Source organism: Oncorhynchus keta, unplaced genomic scaffold, assembly GCF_023373465.1.
Source record: "Oncorhynchus keta strain PuntledgeMale-10-30-2019 unplaced genomic scaffold, Oket_V2 Un_scaffold_14331_pilon_pilon, whole genome shotgun sequence".
In the NCBI taxonomy this organism is placed as follows: Eukaryota; Metazoa; Chordata; class Actinopteri; order Salmoniformes; family Salmonidae; genus Oncorhynchus; species Oncorhynchus keta.
Genome location: NW_026290785.1, coordinates 115,349 through 130,692, shown reverse-complemented (window position 1 = coordinate 130,692; position 15,344 = coordinate 115,349). Strand labels below are relative to the sequence as shown.

At 40.4% G+C, this 15,344-nt stretch overlaps 1 protein-coding gene across 1 annotated transcript in view; it reads right to left on the bottom strand.

Moving 5' to 3' along the window:
- The window catches only part of LOC118381696 (C-myc promoter-binding protein-like), a 171,940-nt gene that overhangs the window by 90,108 nt on the left and 66,488 nt on the right, over positions 1–15,344 (bottom strand). Inside the window, 4 exon segments of the mRNA XM_052513923.1 lie at positions 1,606–1,750; positions 3,876–3,934; positions 4,499–4,565; positions 5,316–5,587. Coding sequence (XP_052369883.1) covers positions 1,606–1,750; positions 3,876–3,934; positions 4,499–4,565; positions 5,316–5,587 — 543 coding nt within the window.

The following is a 15,344-nucleotide window of genomic DNA, read 5'->3' as shown; positions in this document are numbered from 1 at the left end:
TACTATCAAACTGCAATAGCTAATTATTTAACTTCTACTATCAAACTGCCATAGCTAATTATTTAACTTCTACTATCAAACTGCAATAGCTAATTATTTAACTTCTACTATCAAACTGCCATAGCAAATTATTTAACTTCTACTTTCAAACTGCCACAGCGAATTATTTAAACCCTACTATCAAACTGCCATAGCTAATTATTTAAACCCTACTATCAAACTGCCATAGCTAATTATTTAACTTCTACTATCAAACTGACATTGTGAATTATTTAAACTACTTTCTAAAACCACAAGCTACTACTAAAAGTCCTAAAGATTCAAACAACTGATATCTGAGGTACTATAGTGTTAAACAGCTGATATCTGAGGTACTATAGTGTTAAACAGCTGATATCTGAGGTACTATAGTGTTAAACAGCTGATATCTGAGGTACTATAGTGTTAAACAGTTGATATCTGAGGTTCTATAGTGTTAAACAGTTGATATCTGAGGTTCTATAGTGTTAAACAGCTGATATCTGAGGTACTATAGTGTTAAACAGCTGATATCTGAGGTACTATAGTGTTAAACAGCTGATATCTGAGGTCCTATAGTGTTAAACAGCTGATATCTGAGGTTCTATAGTGTTAAACAGCTGATATCTGAGGTACTATAGTGTTAAACAGCTGATATCTGAGGTACTATAGTGTTAAACAGCTGATATCTGAGGTAATATAGTGTTAAACAGCTGATATCTGAGGTACTATAGTGTTAAACAGCTGATATCTGAGGTACTATAGTGTTAAACAGCTGATATCTGAGGTACTATAGTGTTAAACAGCTGATATCTGAGGTACTATAGTGTTAAACAGCTGATATCTGAGGTTCTATAGTGTTAAACAGCTGATATCTGAGGTACTATAGTGTTAAACAGCTGATATCTGAGGTACTATAGTGTTAAACAGCTGATATCTGAGGTACTATAGTGTTAAACAGCTGATATCTGAGGTACTATAGTGTTAAACAGCTGATATCTGAGGTACTATAGTGTTAAACAGCTGATATCTGAGGTACTATAGTGTTAAACAGCTGATATCTGAGGTACTATAGTGTTAAACAGCTGATATCTGAGGTACTATAGTGTTAAACAGCTGATATCTGAGGTACTATAGTGTTAAACAGCTGATATCTGAGGACCTATAGTGTTAAACAGCTGATATCTGAGGTTCTATAGTGTTAAACAGCTGATATCTGAGGTACTATAGTGTTAAACAGCTGATATCTGAGGTACTATAGTGTTAAACAGCTGATATCTGAGGTTCTATAGTGTTAAACAGCTGATATCTGAGGTTCTATTTTATTTTATTTATTTTACCTTTATTTAACCAGGCAAGTCAGTTAAGAACAAATTCTTATTTTCAATGACGGCCTAGGAACAGTGGGTTAACTGCCTGTTCAGGGGCAGAACGACAGATTTGTACCTTGTCAGCTCGGGGGTTTGAACTTGCAACCTTGCGGTTACTAGTCCACTCTAACCACTAGGCTACCCTGCCGCCTATAATGTTAAACAGTTGATATCTGAGGTAATATAGTGTTAAACAGTTGATATCTGAGGTACTCACAGCCACCAGAGCCTCAGTGACACTGGTCAGAACAGCGGGCCGTAGAGAGTGAACCAGGATCTTATGTTCTGTCACAGCAAACACCAGGAGCGTTATAGCATTCTCCGGACCGAGGTTCTGCAGCAGTATGGAGAACCGACCACCACTGGAACACAGCCATAGAAGAGATTAACACACTACATCACTATCATAACACATACCATACATTAACCATACCATAACTAATACCATACATTAACCATATCGTAACATATACCATACCATATACCATCAATTAACCATACCATTACATACACCATACATTAACCATATCGTAACATATACCATACATTAACCATACCATAACTAATACCATACATTAACCATACCATAACATATACCATACATTAACCATATCGTAACATATACCATACCATATACCATACATTAACCATACGATAACAAATACCATACATTAACCATACCATAACATATACCATACATTAACCATACCATAACTAATACCATACATTAACCATACCATAACTAATACCATAAATTAACCATACCATAACTAATACCATACATTAACCATACCATAACATATACCATACATTAACCATATCAATAACATATACCATACCATATACCATACATTAACCATACCATAACTAATACCATAACATTAACCATACCATAACTAATACCATACATTAACCATACCATAACTAATACCATACATTAACCATACCATAACATATACCATACATTAACCATATAACTATAACATATAACCATACCATAACTAATACCATACATTAACCATACCATAACTAATACCATACATTAACCATACCATAACTAATACCATACATTAACCATACCATAACTAATACCATACATTAACCATACCATAACTAATACCATACATTAACCATACCATAACTAATACCATACATTAACCATACCATAACTAATACCATAACATTAACCATACCATAACTAATACCATACATTAACCATATCGTAACATATACCATACATTAACCATACCATAACTAATACCATACATTAACCATACCATAACTATATACCATACCATTAACCATCAATTAACCATACCATAACATATACCATACCATAACTAATACCATACATTAACCATATCGTAACATATACCATACCATTAACCATCAATTAACCATACCATAACATTAACCATATGTAACATATACCATACCATATACCATCAATTAACCATACCATAACATATACCATACCATAACTAATACCATACATTAACCATATCGTAACATATACCATACCATATACCATCAATTAACCATACCATAACATATACCATACATTAACCATACCATAACTAATACCATATATTAACCATACCATAACATATACATACCATAACTAATACCATCAATTAACCATACCATAACATATACCATACATTAACCATACCATAACTAATAACATACATTAACCATACCATAACTAATACCATCAATTAACCATACCATAACTAATACCATCAATTAACCATACCATAACTAAAACCATACATTAACCATACCATAACTAAAACCATACATTAACCATACCATAACTAATACCATACCATAACTAATACCATCAATTAACCATACCATACATTAACCATACCATAACCTATACCATCAATTAACCATACCATAACTAATACCATAAAATAACCATACAATCAATTAATCATACCATAACTAATACCACGAACTTCACCAGAAGCCACCAAACCTTCGTCCAATTCTTTAAACCAATCTAAAGGCATGTTTTGGAGTTCCTCAAGGTACTGCTATAGGACCACTACTGTTCTTATTATGAAATACATCTGTTAAATCCACTTCAATCAGTGTAGATGAAGGAGAGGAGACAGGTTAAAGACAATTGAGTCATGGATTGTGTATGTGTGCCATTCAGAGGGTGAATGGGCAAGACAATAGATTTAAGTTCCTTTGAACGGGGTTATGGTAGTAGGTGCCAGGCGCATCGGTTTAAGTGTGTCAAGAATAGCAACACCGCTGGAGTTTTCACGCTCAACAATTTCCTGTGTGAATCAAGAATGTTCCACCACACAATGGACATCCTGCCAACGTGGCACAACTGTGGGAATCATTTGAGTGTAAAGTCCATCCCCCGACAAATTGAGGGCAAAAGGGGGAGGGGGGGGTTGTGCAAGTCAATATTAGGAAGACGTTCATAATGTTTTGTACACTCGGTGTATATGATACCTGTCTTACCTGAGTGGTAGAGGGGATGACACAGGCTGGCTCAACATCAGGCTGTCGTGAGGAGAGAGCTGGGGAATGTGAACACATTACCAGAGGTATAGTGTGGTGGGGACAGGTCTGGCACAAAATGGCTGCCGCACTTCATTTAGCAGATGGCTGTTATCAAAGACTCCCATATAACCAGTACTGTCTCTGTTGCCAGAGATTGGTGCTCGAAGGGGTATAGTGTGGTGGGGACAGGTCTGGCACAAAATGGCTGCCGCACTTCATTTAGCAGATGGCTGGTATCAAAGATTCCCATATAACCAGTACTGTCTCTGTTGCCAGAGAATGGTGCTAGAAGGGGGTATAGTGTGGTGGGGACAGGTCTGGCACAAAATGGCTGCCGCGCTTCATTTGGCTGTTATCAAAGACTCCCATATAACCAGTACTGTCTCTGTTGCCAGAGATTGGTGCTAGAAGGGGGTACGTTACCTCAATACAATGTAAATACCTTTGAGAAAAACACTATGAAAAGAATGATGATTATGATCAAGACAGAGTCAGACATGGTTTAGTCTTGAATAGAGACACACACTGACAGAAACCATAAACATAACATAGCAGCCAGCACTATGGATGCCTTAACTCACCTGCACCAGTATCCTGGGCCTCTGAGAGGAGGGGAAGGGGACCTTGTGCATGAAGTGGGAGATGTGCCTGACAGGAAGAAGAAGAAGAAGAAGAAGAAGAAGAAGAAGAAGAAGAAGAAGAAGAAGAAGAAGAAGAAGAAGGAGAAGAAGAGAAGGAGAAGAAGAAGGAGAAGGAGAAGAGAAGAAGAAGAAGGAGAAGAAGAAGAAGAAGAAGAAGAAGAAGAAGGAGAAGGAGAAGAAAGGAGAAGGAGAAGAAGAAGAAGAAGAAGAAGAAGAAGAAGAAGAAGAAGAAGAAGAAGAAGAAGAAGAAGAAGAAGAAGAAGAAGAGAAGAAGGAGAAGAAGAAGAAGAAGAGTTACAGGACATGTGGCCAGAAATAACCCTGAGGAGGAGGTGAGCATAATCTGTCATCACAGCGTCTGGGACAGGGGGGGTAGATTTACATAGAGTTCTGCCACTACACTGTCACCTGACCATCATAATGCCCTGTTGAACTGTCAGCAAACACTTGATCTAAACATAGCCTCTGGTGTTTATTTAGTGGACTGGATACCATTTGGAATTGTTAAATCTTCTAGGGAGTGTGTCTACAGTGTATCTATGTACAAAGTGCCTGGGTATGGTGCCTGTCCTATAGAGAGCTGTCAGACAACATACAGGCAGTGTCATACAGGGTCACTGACAACACTGTGTACTTATAAAGGACCGTGGCTCAGCATGGTCCCTAGCAACACCAAGGCCAATGGGTTCAAGTGCTGCAGTTTTGATACCACAAATGTCTGCCGTGTCCTAATATATATTATTCACACGATGCTCACTTCTCGATGGGCAGGGTGTGAGGTCCAGAGATGGAGTATCGATAGAGGAAGGTGAGGAACTTGCGGAAGGCGTCGAAGAAGGGCCAGTGAGACAGCAAACAGATACACTTGTTGGTGTGTAGCGCTCTGGGGCCCGGAGCTGGGGTGGAGGGGGAGGTGGCTGGGGAAGAGGGCCCGTGGTCCAACCCCGGCAGACCCAGCTGAGAGCGCTGCTGGTCGGTCAGACAGTCCTGGGAGTAGGGCTCGTAGAACTGGATGGCTGCACCGTACACCTGAGATGAGGAAACACACAGATACACGTCAGGATGGATCCATTAGTACATAGAGGTAGGGGCACATATGTATCTGTTGCCATACAGCTGACTGGAACCAGAGAATGTCAGTCGAGTGGAGGGAGGAGCTGGAGCGAGGAGCTGGAGGGAGGAGCTGGAGCGAGGAGCTGGAGCGAGGAGTGGAGCGAGGAGTGGAGCGAGGAGTGGAGCGAGGAATGGAGCGAGGAGTGGAGCGAGGAGTGGAACGAGGAGCGGAGCGAGGAGCGGAGCGAGGAACGGAGCGAGGAGTGGAGTGAGGAGTGGAGGGAGGAGTGGAGGGAGGAGTGGAGCGAGGAGTGGAACGAGGAGTGGAGCGAGGAGTGGAGACGAGGAGTGGAGCGAGGAGTGGAGTGAGGAGTGGAGGGAGGAGCGGAGGGAGGGGAGGAGGGAGGGAGGAGGGTGGGGGGGAGGGAGGAGCGGAGGGAGGAGCGGAGCTGGAACAGAGGGAGGAGTCCTGAGGAGTGGAGCGAGGGACTGGAGGGAGGAGCGGAGCGAGGAACAGAGGGAGGAGTGGAACGAGGAGTGGAGCGAGGAGTGGAGTGAGGAGTGGAGGGAGGAGTGGAACGAGGAACAGAGGGAGGAGTGGAACGAGGAGTGGAGCTGGAGCGAGGAGCGGAGGGAGGAGCGGAGCGAGCGGAGCGAGGAGTGGAGGGAGGAACAGAGGGAGGAGTGGAACGAGGAGTGGAGCGAGGAGTGGAACGAGGAGTGGAGCGAGGAGTGGAGGGAGGAACAGAGGGAGGAGTGGAACGAGGAGTGGAGCGAGGAGTGGAACGAGGCGCTGGAGCGAGGAGTGGAGGGAGGAGTGGAGCGAGGAGCGGAGGGAGGAGTGGAACGAGGAGTGGAACGAGGAGTGGAGCGAGGAGTGGAACGAGGCGCTGGAGCGAGGAGCGGAGGGAGGAGGGAACGAGGAGGGAGCGCGGAGGGAGGAGTGGAGGAGAGTGGAGGGAGGAGCGAGGAGGGAGCGAGGAGGAGAGGGAGGAGTGGAGGAGGAGTGGAACGAGGAGTGGAGCGAGGAGCGAGCGGAGTGGAACGAGGAGCGGAGGGAGGAGCGGAGGGAGGAGCGGAGGGAGGAGTGGAGCGAGGAGTGGAACGAGGAGTGGAGCGAGGAGTGGAACGAGGAGTGGAGCGAGGAGCGGAGGGAGGAGTGGAGGGAGGAGCGGAGTGAGGAGCGGAGGGAGGAGTGGAGGGTGTCCAATTTGACTGGAGTGCACACTTCATGAGCTCAGGGCGTGCCTGGGCCAGAATGCATTTGTATAGACTACTTGTGTGCTGCTCCCCTTGCTTTAGCTACTGTCATGGAGTTCATTAAATATTTTCATAAAGAAACTGATAAAACACCCAGGTGTTAAATCAAGGTGACTTATAAAGATGAGAAGGAACTAAGAGCAAGAGAATGAGTGTGGTGATGTAGTGTCCACAACTAAAGAAGAGAGGGAGTGTGGTGATGTAGTGTCCACAACTAAAGAAGAGAGGGAGTGTGGTGATGTAGTGTCCACAACTAAAGAAGAGAGGGAGTGTGGTGATGTAGTGTCCACAACTAAAGAAGAGAGGGAGTGTGGTGATGTAGTGTCCACAACTAAAGAAGAGAGGGAGTGTGGTGATGTAGTGTCCACAACTAAAGAAGAGAGGGAGTGTGGTGATGTAGTGTCCACAACTAAAGAAGTGAGGGAGTGTGGTGATGTAGTGTCCACAACTAAAGAAGAGAGGAGTGTGGTGATGTAGTGTCCACAACTAAAGAAGAGAGGGAGTGTGGTGATGTAGTGTCCACAACTAAAGAAGAGAGGGAGTGTGGTGATGTAGTGTCCACAACTAAAGAAGAGAGGGAGTGTGGTGATGTAGTGTCCACAACTAAAGAAGAGGGAGTGTGGTGATGTAGTGTCCACAACTAAAGAAGAGAGGGAGTGTGGTGATGTAGTGTCCACAACTAAAGAAGAGAGGGAGTGTGGTGATGTAGTGTCCACAACTAAAGAAGAGAGGGAGTGTGGTGATGTAGTGTCCACAACTAAAGAAGAGAGGGAGTGTGGTGATGTAGTGTCCACAACTAAAGAAGAGAGGGAGTGTGGTGATGTAGTGTCCACAACTAAAGAAGTGGGGAGTGTGGTGATGTAGTGTCCACAACTAAAGAAGAGAGGGAGTGTGGTGATGTAGTGTCCACAACTAAAGAAGAGAGGGAGTGTGGTGATGTAGTGTCCACTACTAAAGAAGTGAGGGAGTGTGGTGATGTAGTGTCCACAACTAAAGAAGAGAGGGAGTGTGGGTGATGTAGTGTCCACAACTAAAGAAGAGAGGGAGTGTGGTGATGTATGTAGTGTCCACAACTAAAGAAGAGAGGGAGTGTGGTGATGTAGTGTCCACAACTAAAGAAGAGAGGGAGTGTGGTGATGTAGTGTCCACAACTAAAGAAGAGAGGGAGTGTGGTGATGTAGTGTCCACAACTAAAGAAGAGAGGGAGTGTGGTGATGTAGTGTCCACTACTAAAGAAGAGAGGGAGTGTGGTGATGTAGTGTCCACAACTAAAGAAGAGAGGGAGTGTGGTGATGTAGTGTCCACAACTAAAGAAGAGAGGGAGTGTGGTGATGTAGTGTCCACAACTAAAGAAGAGAGGGAGTGTGGTGATGTAGTGTCCACAACTAAAGAAGAGAGGGAGTGTGGTGATGTAGTGTCCACAACTAAAGAAGAGAGGGAGTGTGGTGATGTAGTGTCCACTACTAAAGAAGTGAGGGAGTGTGGTGATGTAGTGTCCACAACTAAAGAAGAGAGGGAGTGTGGTGATGTAGTGTCCACAACTAAAGAAGAGAGGGAGTGTGGTGATGTAGTGTCCACAACTAAAGAAGTGAGGGAGTGTGGTGATGTAGTGTCCACTACTAAAGAAGTGAGGGAGTGTGGTGATGTAGTAAAGAAGTGAGGGAGTGTGGTGATGTAGTGTCCACAACTAAAGAAGAGAGGGAGTGTGGTGATGTAGTGTCCACAACTAAAGAAGAGGAGTGTGGTGATGTAGTGTCCACAACTAAAGAAGAGAGGGAGTGTGGTGATGTAGTGTCCACAACTAAAGAAGTGGGGAGTGTGGTGATGTAGTGTCCACTACTAAAGAAGAGAGGGAGTGTGGTGATGTAGTGTCCACAACTAAAGAAGTGAGGGAGTGTGGTGATGTAGTGTCCACAACTAAAGAAGAGAGGGAGTGTGGTGATGTAGTGTCCACAACTAAAGAAGAGAGGGAGTGTGGTGATGTAGTGTCCACAACTAAAGAAGAGAGGGAGTGTGGTGATGTAGTGTCCACAACTAAAGAAGTGAGGGAGTGTGGTGATGTAGTGTCCACAACTAAAGAAGTGAGGGAGTGTGGTGATGTAGTGTCCACAACTAAAGAAGAGAGGGAGTGTGGTGATGTAGTGTCCACAACTAAAGAAGAGAGGGAGTGTGGTGATGTAGTGTCCACAACTAAAGAAGTGAGGGAGTGTGGTGATGTAGTGTCCACAACTAAAGAAGAGAGGGAGTGTGGTGATGTAGTGTCCACAACTAAAGAAGAGAGGGAGTGTGGTGATGTAGTGTCCACAACTAAAGAAGTGAGGGAGTGTGGTGATGTAGTGTCCACAACTAAAGAAGAGAGGGAGTGTGGTGATGTAGTGTCCACAACTAAAGAAGTGGGGGAGGAGTGTGGTGATGTAGTGTCCACAACTAAAGAAGAGAGGGAGTGTGGTGATGTAGTGTCCACAACTAAAGAAGTGAGGGAGTGTGGTGATGTAGTGTCCACAACTAAAGAAGAGAGGGAGTGTGGTGATGTAGTGTCCACAACTAAAGAAGTGAGGGAGTGTGGTGATGTAGTGTCCACAACTAAAGAAGTGAGGGAGTGTGGTGATGTAGTGTCCACTACTAAAGAAAAGAGGGAGTGTGGTGATGTAGTGTTCACAACTAAAGAAGTGAGGGAGTGTGGTGATGTAGTGTGGTGATATAGTGTCCACTACTAAAGAAGTGAGGGAGTGTGGTGATGTAGTGTGGTGATATAGTGTCCACTACTAAAGAAGTGAGGGAGTGTGGTGATGTAGTGTCCACTACTAAAGAAAAGAGGGAGTGTGGTGATGTAGTGTCCACAACTAAAGAAGTGAGGGAGTGTGGTGATGTAGTGTGGTGATATAGTGTCCACTACTAAAGAAGTGAGGGAGTGTGGTGATGTAGTGTGGTGATATAGTGTCCACTACTAAAGAAGTGAGGGAGTGTGGTGATGTAGTGTGGTGATATAGTGTCCACTACTAAAGAAGTGAGGGAGTGTGGTGATGTAGTGTGGTGATATAGTTTCCACTACTAAAGAAGAGAGGGAGTGTGGTGATGTAGTGTCCACAACTAAAGAAGAGAGGGAGTGTGGTGATGTAGTGTCCACAACTAAAGAAGAGAGGGAGTGTGGTGATGTAGTGTCCACAACTAAAGAAGTGAGGGAGTGTGGTGATGTAGTGTCCACTACTAAAGAAGTGAGGGAGTGTGGTGATGTAGTGTCCACAACTAAAGAAGAGAGGGAGTGTGGTGATGTAGTGTCCACTACTAAAGAAGAGAGGGAGTGTGGTGATGTAGTGTCCACAACTAAAGAAGTGAGGGAGTGTGGTGATGTAGTGTCCACTACTAAAGAATCACGGTGGAATCTGAAAAGACACCTATCCTGAAAGCATGATGGTGTACTGTGTGCTCATGATAACTAACAGACAGGAACGAGGTGGGTAGATAACTATGTCATTGTAGCAAAGCATTTATAAACAAATAAAATCTGATATCTTAAACGTTTCTTTCATTGTTGTTCTATTATCTATACAATAGGCCATCATTGTTTTTGGCCCAATAGGCCATCGTTGTTTTTGGCCCAATAGGCCATCGTTGTTTTTGGCCCAATAGGCCATCGTTGTTTTTGGCCCAATAGGCCATCGTTGTTTTTGGCCCAATAGGCCATCGTTGTTTTTGGCCCAATAGGCCATCGTTGTTTTTGGCCCCTATAGGCCATCGTTGTTTTTGGCCCAATAGGCCATCGTTGTTTTTGGCCCCTATAGGCCATCGTTGTTTTTGGCCCAATAGGCCATCGTTGTTTTTGGCCCTATAGGGCTGGCATATTACCTCTTTCAGTGAGCTTTCCGGTTTGATTGGGTTATTTTGCCTAAAAACCTTCAGGCCTACCTATTGACAAATGTCAAAACAACTCCGCATCCCTGCCCAGCCTGGCAAGAGTGGCCTGAAGGATGTTTAGCATCCCCAGCAGCTCTGCAGGTGAGGAGAGGATAGTCTCCCCTGCTGGCCTGCTCTCCAGGCACCATCACATGAGCCTGACGCTACAGACTCTGGCCAAACTCATGTTTCTGAACGTGAATTCAAAGGAACTGTACACTGAGCCTAATAAGGCATTGTTAATGAAATGCCTATTTCATTCTCGTACGTCAAATCAAATCACATTTTATTGGCCACATACACATGTTTAGCAGATGTTATTGGTTAGTAGATGTTATTGGCCACATACACGTGTTTAGCAGATGTTATTGGTTAGTAGATGTTATTGCGGGTGTAGTGAAATGCTTGTGTTTCTAGTTCCCACAGTGCAGCAAAGTCATAGCCTATATGCGAAATTTATAATGATTTAATGAAATGTTGTTTAAATGCTGAGCGCTATAATGTTCATGCAGCCTAATGCTTCACAAAGTATTAAATGCTGAGCGCTATAATGTTCATGCCAGCCTAATGCTTCACAAAGTATTAAATGCTGAGCGCTATAATGTTCATGCCAGCCTAATGCTTCACAAAGTATTAAATGCTGAGCGCTATAATGTTCATGCCAGCCTAATGCTTCACAAAGTATTTCTTTGTAGGCTATAGTCTTGAAATAATTGAAATAATATAGCCTAAATAATTTATTTTCATTCCTTCTTAGACTCCCTGTCTGGCTCCTGACCTAGTGTTTATATACTGTACTCTATATCATCGACTGCATCCTTATGTAATACATGTATCACTAGCCACTTTAACTATGCCACTTTGTTTACTTTGTCTACATACTCATCTCATATGTATATACTGTACTCGATACCATCTACTGTATGCTGCTCTGCACCATATTTCTTTATCATATTCTTTATCATTATTGTTAGTTAGATTACTTGTTGGTTATCACTGCATTGTCGGAACTAGAAGCACAAGCATTTCGCTACACTCGCATTAACATCTGCTAACCATGTGTATGTAACAAATAACATTTGATTTGATTAGTCTATTCAGAGTGTTAATATGACATGTAGTCTATTCAGAGTTTATATGACATGTAGTCTATTCAGAGTGTTAATATGACATGTAGTCTATTCAGAGTGTTAATATGACATGTAGTCTATTCAGAGTGTTTAATATGACATGTAGTCTATTCAGAGTGTTTAATATGACATGTAGTCTATTCAGAGTGTTTAATATGACATGTATTCTATTCAGAGTGTTAATATGACATGTAGTCTATTCAGAGTGTTAATATGACATGTAGTCTATTCAGAGTGTTTAATATGACATGTAGTCTATTCAGAGTGTTTAATATGACATGTAGTCTATTCAGAGTGTTAATATGACATGTAGTCTATTCAGAGTGTTTAATATGACATGTATTCTATTCAGAGTGTTAATATGACATGGAGTCTATTCAGAGTGTTTAATATGACATGTAGTCTATTCAGAGTGTTTAATATGACATGTAGTCTATTCAGAGTGTTAATATGACATGTAGTCTATTCAGAGTGTTTATATGACATGTAGTCTATTCAGAGTGTTTATATGACATGTAGTCTATTCAGAGTGTTTAATATGACATGTAGTCTATTCAGAGTGTTTAATATGACATGTAGTCTATTCAGAGTGTTAATATGACATGTAGTCTATTCAGAGTGTTTAATATGACATGACATAGTCTATTCAGAGTGTTTAATATGACATGTAGTCTATTCAGAGTGTTTAATATGACATGTAGTCTATTCAGAGTGTTTATATGACATGTAGTCTATTCAGAGTGTTAATATGACATGTAGTCTATTCAGAGTGTTTATATACTGTTTATATGACATGTAGTCTATTCAGAGTGTTTAATATGACATGTAGTCTATTCAGAGTGTTTATATGACATGTAGTCTATTCAGAGTGTTTAATATGACATGTAGTCTATTCAGAGTGTTTATATACATGTAGTCTATTCAATTTAATATGACATGTATTCTATTCAGAGTGTTAATATGACATGGAGTCTATTCAGAGTGTTTAATATGACATGTAGTCTATTCAGAGTGTTTAATATGACATGTAGTCTATTCAGAGTGTTAATATGACATGTAGTCTATTCAGAGTGTTTATATACTGTTTAATATGACATGTAGTCTATTCAGAGTGTTTATATGACATGTAGTCTATTCAGAGTGTTAATATGACATGTAGTCTATTCAGAGTGTTAATATGACATGTAGTCTATTCGGAGTGTTTAATATGACATGTAGTCTATTCAGTGTTTATATACTGTTTAATATGACATGTAGTCTATTCAGAGTGTTTATATGACATGTAGTCTATTCAGAGTGTTTAATATGACATGTAGTCTATTCAGAGTGTTTAATATGACATGTAGTCTATTCAGAGTGTTTAATATGACATGTAGTCTATCCAGAGTGTTAATATGACATGTAGTCTATTCAGAGTGTTTAATATGAAATGTAGTCTATTCAGAGTGTTAATATGACATGTAGTCTATTCAGAGTGTTTAATACTGTTTAATATGACATGTAGTCTATTCAGAGTGTTTAATATGACATGTAGTCTATTCAGAGTGTTAATATGACATGTAGTCTATTCAGAGTGTTTAATATACATGTAGTCTATTCAGAGTGTTAATGTGTAGTCTATTCAGAGTGTTTAATATGACATGTAGTCTATTCAGAGTGTTTAATATGACATGTAGTCTATTCAGAGTGTTTATATACTGTTTAATATGACATGTAGTCTATTCAGAGTGTTAATATGACATGTAGTCTATTCAGAGTGTTTAATATGACATGTAGTCTATTCAGAGTGTTTAATATGACATGTAGTCTATTCAGAGTGTTTAATATGACATGTAGTCTATTCAGAGTGTTTAATATGACATGTAGTCTATTCAGAGTGTTTAATATGACATGTAGTCTATTCAGAGTGTTTAATATGACATGTAGTCTATTCAGAGTGTTAATATGACATGTAGTCTATTCAGAGTGTTTAATATGACATGTAGTCTATTCAGAGTGTTTAATATGACATGTAGTCTATTCAGAGTGTTAATATGACATGTAGTCTATTCAGAGTGTTTAATATGACATGTAGTCTATTCAGAGTGTTAATATGACATGTAGTCTATTCAGAGTGTTAATATGACATGTAGTCTATTCAGAGTGTTTAATATGCTGTTTAATATGACATGTAGTCTATTCAGAGTGTTTAATATGACATGTAGTCTATTCAGAGTGTTAATATGACATGTAGTCTATTCAGAGTGTTTAATATGACATGTAGTCTATTCAGAGTGTTAATATGACATGTAGTCTATTCAGAGTGTTTAATATGACATGTAGTCTATTCAGAGTGTTTAATATGACATGTAGTCTATTCAGAGTGTTAATATGACATGTAGTCTATTCAGAGTGTTTAATATGACATGTAGTCTATTCAGAGTGTTAATATGACATGTAGTCTATTCAGAGTGTTAATATGACATGTAGTCTATTCAGAGTGTTTATATACTGTTTAATATGACATGTAGTCTATTCAGAGTGTTTAATATGACATGTAGTCTATTCAGAGTGTTTAATATGACATGTAGTCTATTCAGAGTGTTTAATATGACATGTAGTCTATTCAGAGTGTTAATATGACATGTAGTCTATTCAGAGTGTTAATATGACATGTAGTCTATTCAGAGTGTTTAATATGACATGTAGTCTATTCAGAGTGTTTAATATGACATGTAGTCTATTCAGAGTGTTTAATATGACATGTAGTCTATTCAGAGTGTTAATATGACATGTAGTCTATTCAGAGTGTTTAATATGACATGTAGTCTATTCAGAGTGTTTAATATGACATGTAGTCTATTCAGAGTGTTAATATGACATGTAGTCTATTCAGAGTGTTTAATATGACATGTAGTCTATTCAGAGTGTTTAATATGACATGTAGTCTATTCAGAGTGTTAATATGACATGTAGTCTATTCAGAGTGTTTAATATGACATGTAGTCTATTCAGAGTGTTAATATGACATGTAGTCTATTCAGAGTGTTAATATGACATGTAGTCTATTCAGAGTGTTTATATACTGTTTAATATGACATGTAGTCTATTCAGAGTGTTAATATGACATGTAGTCTATTCAGAGTCTATTCAGAGTGTTAATATGACATGTAGTCTATTCAGAGTGTTAATATGACATGTAGTCTATTCAGAGTGTTTAATATGACATGTAGTCTATTCAGAGTGTTTAATATGACATGTAGTCTATTCAGAGTGTTAATATGACATGTAGTCTATTCAGAGTGTTTAATATGACATGTAGTCTATTCAGAGTGTTTAATATGACATGTAGTCTATTCAGAGTGTTTAATATGACATGTAGTCTATTCAGAGTGTTTAATATGACATGTAGTCTATTCAGAGTGTTTAATATGACATGTAGTCTATTCAGAGTGTTTAATATGACATGT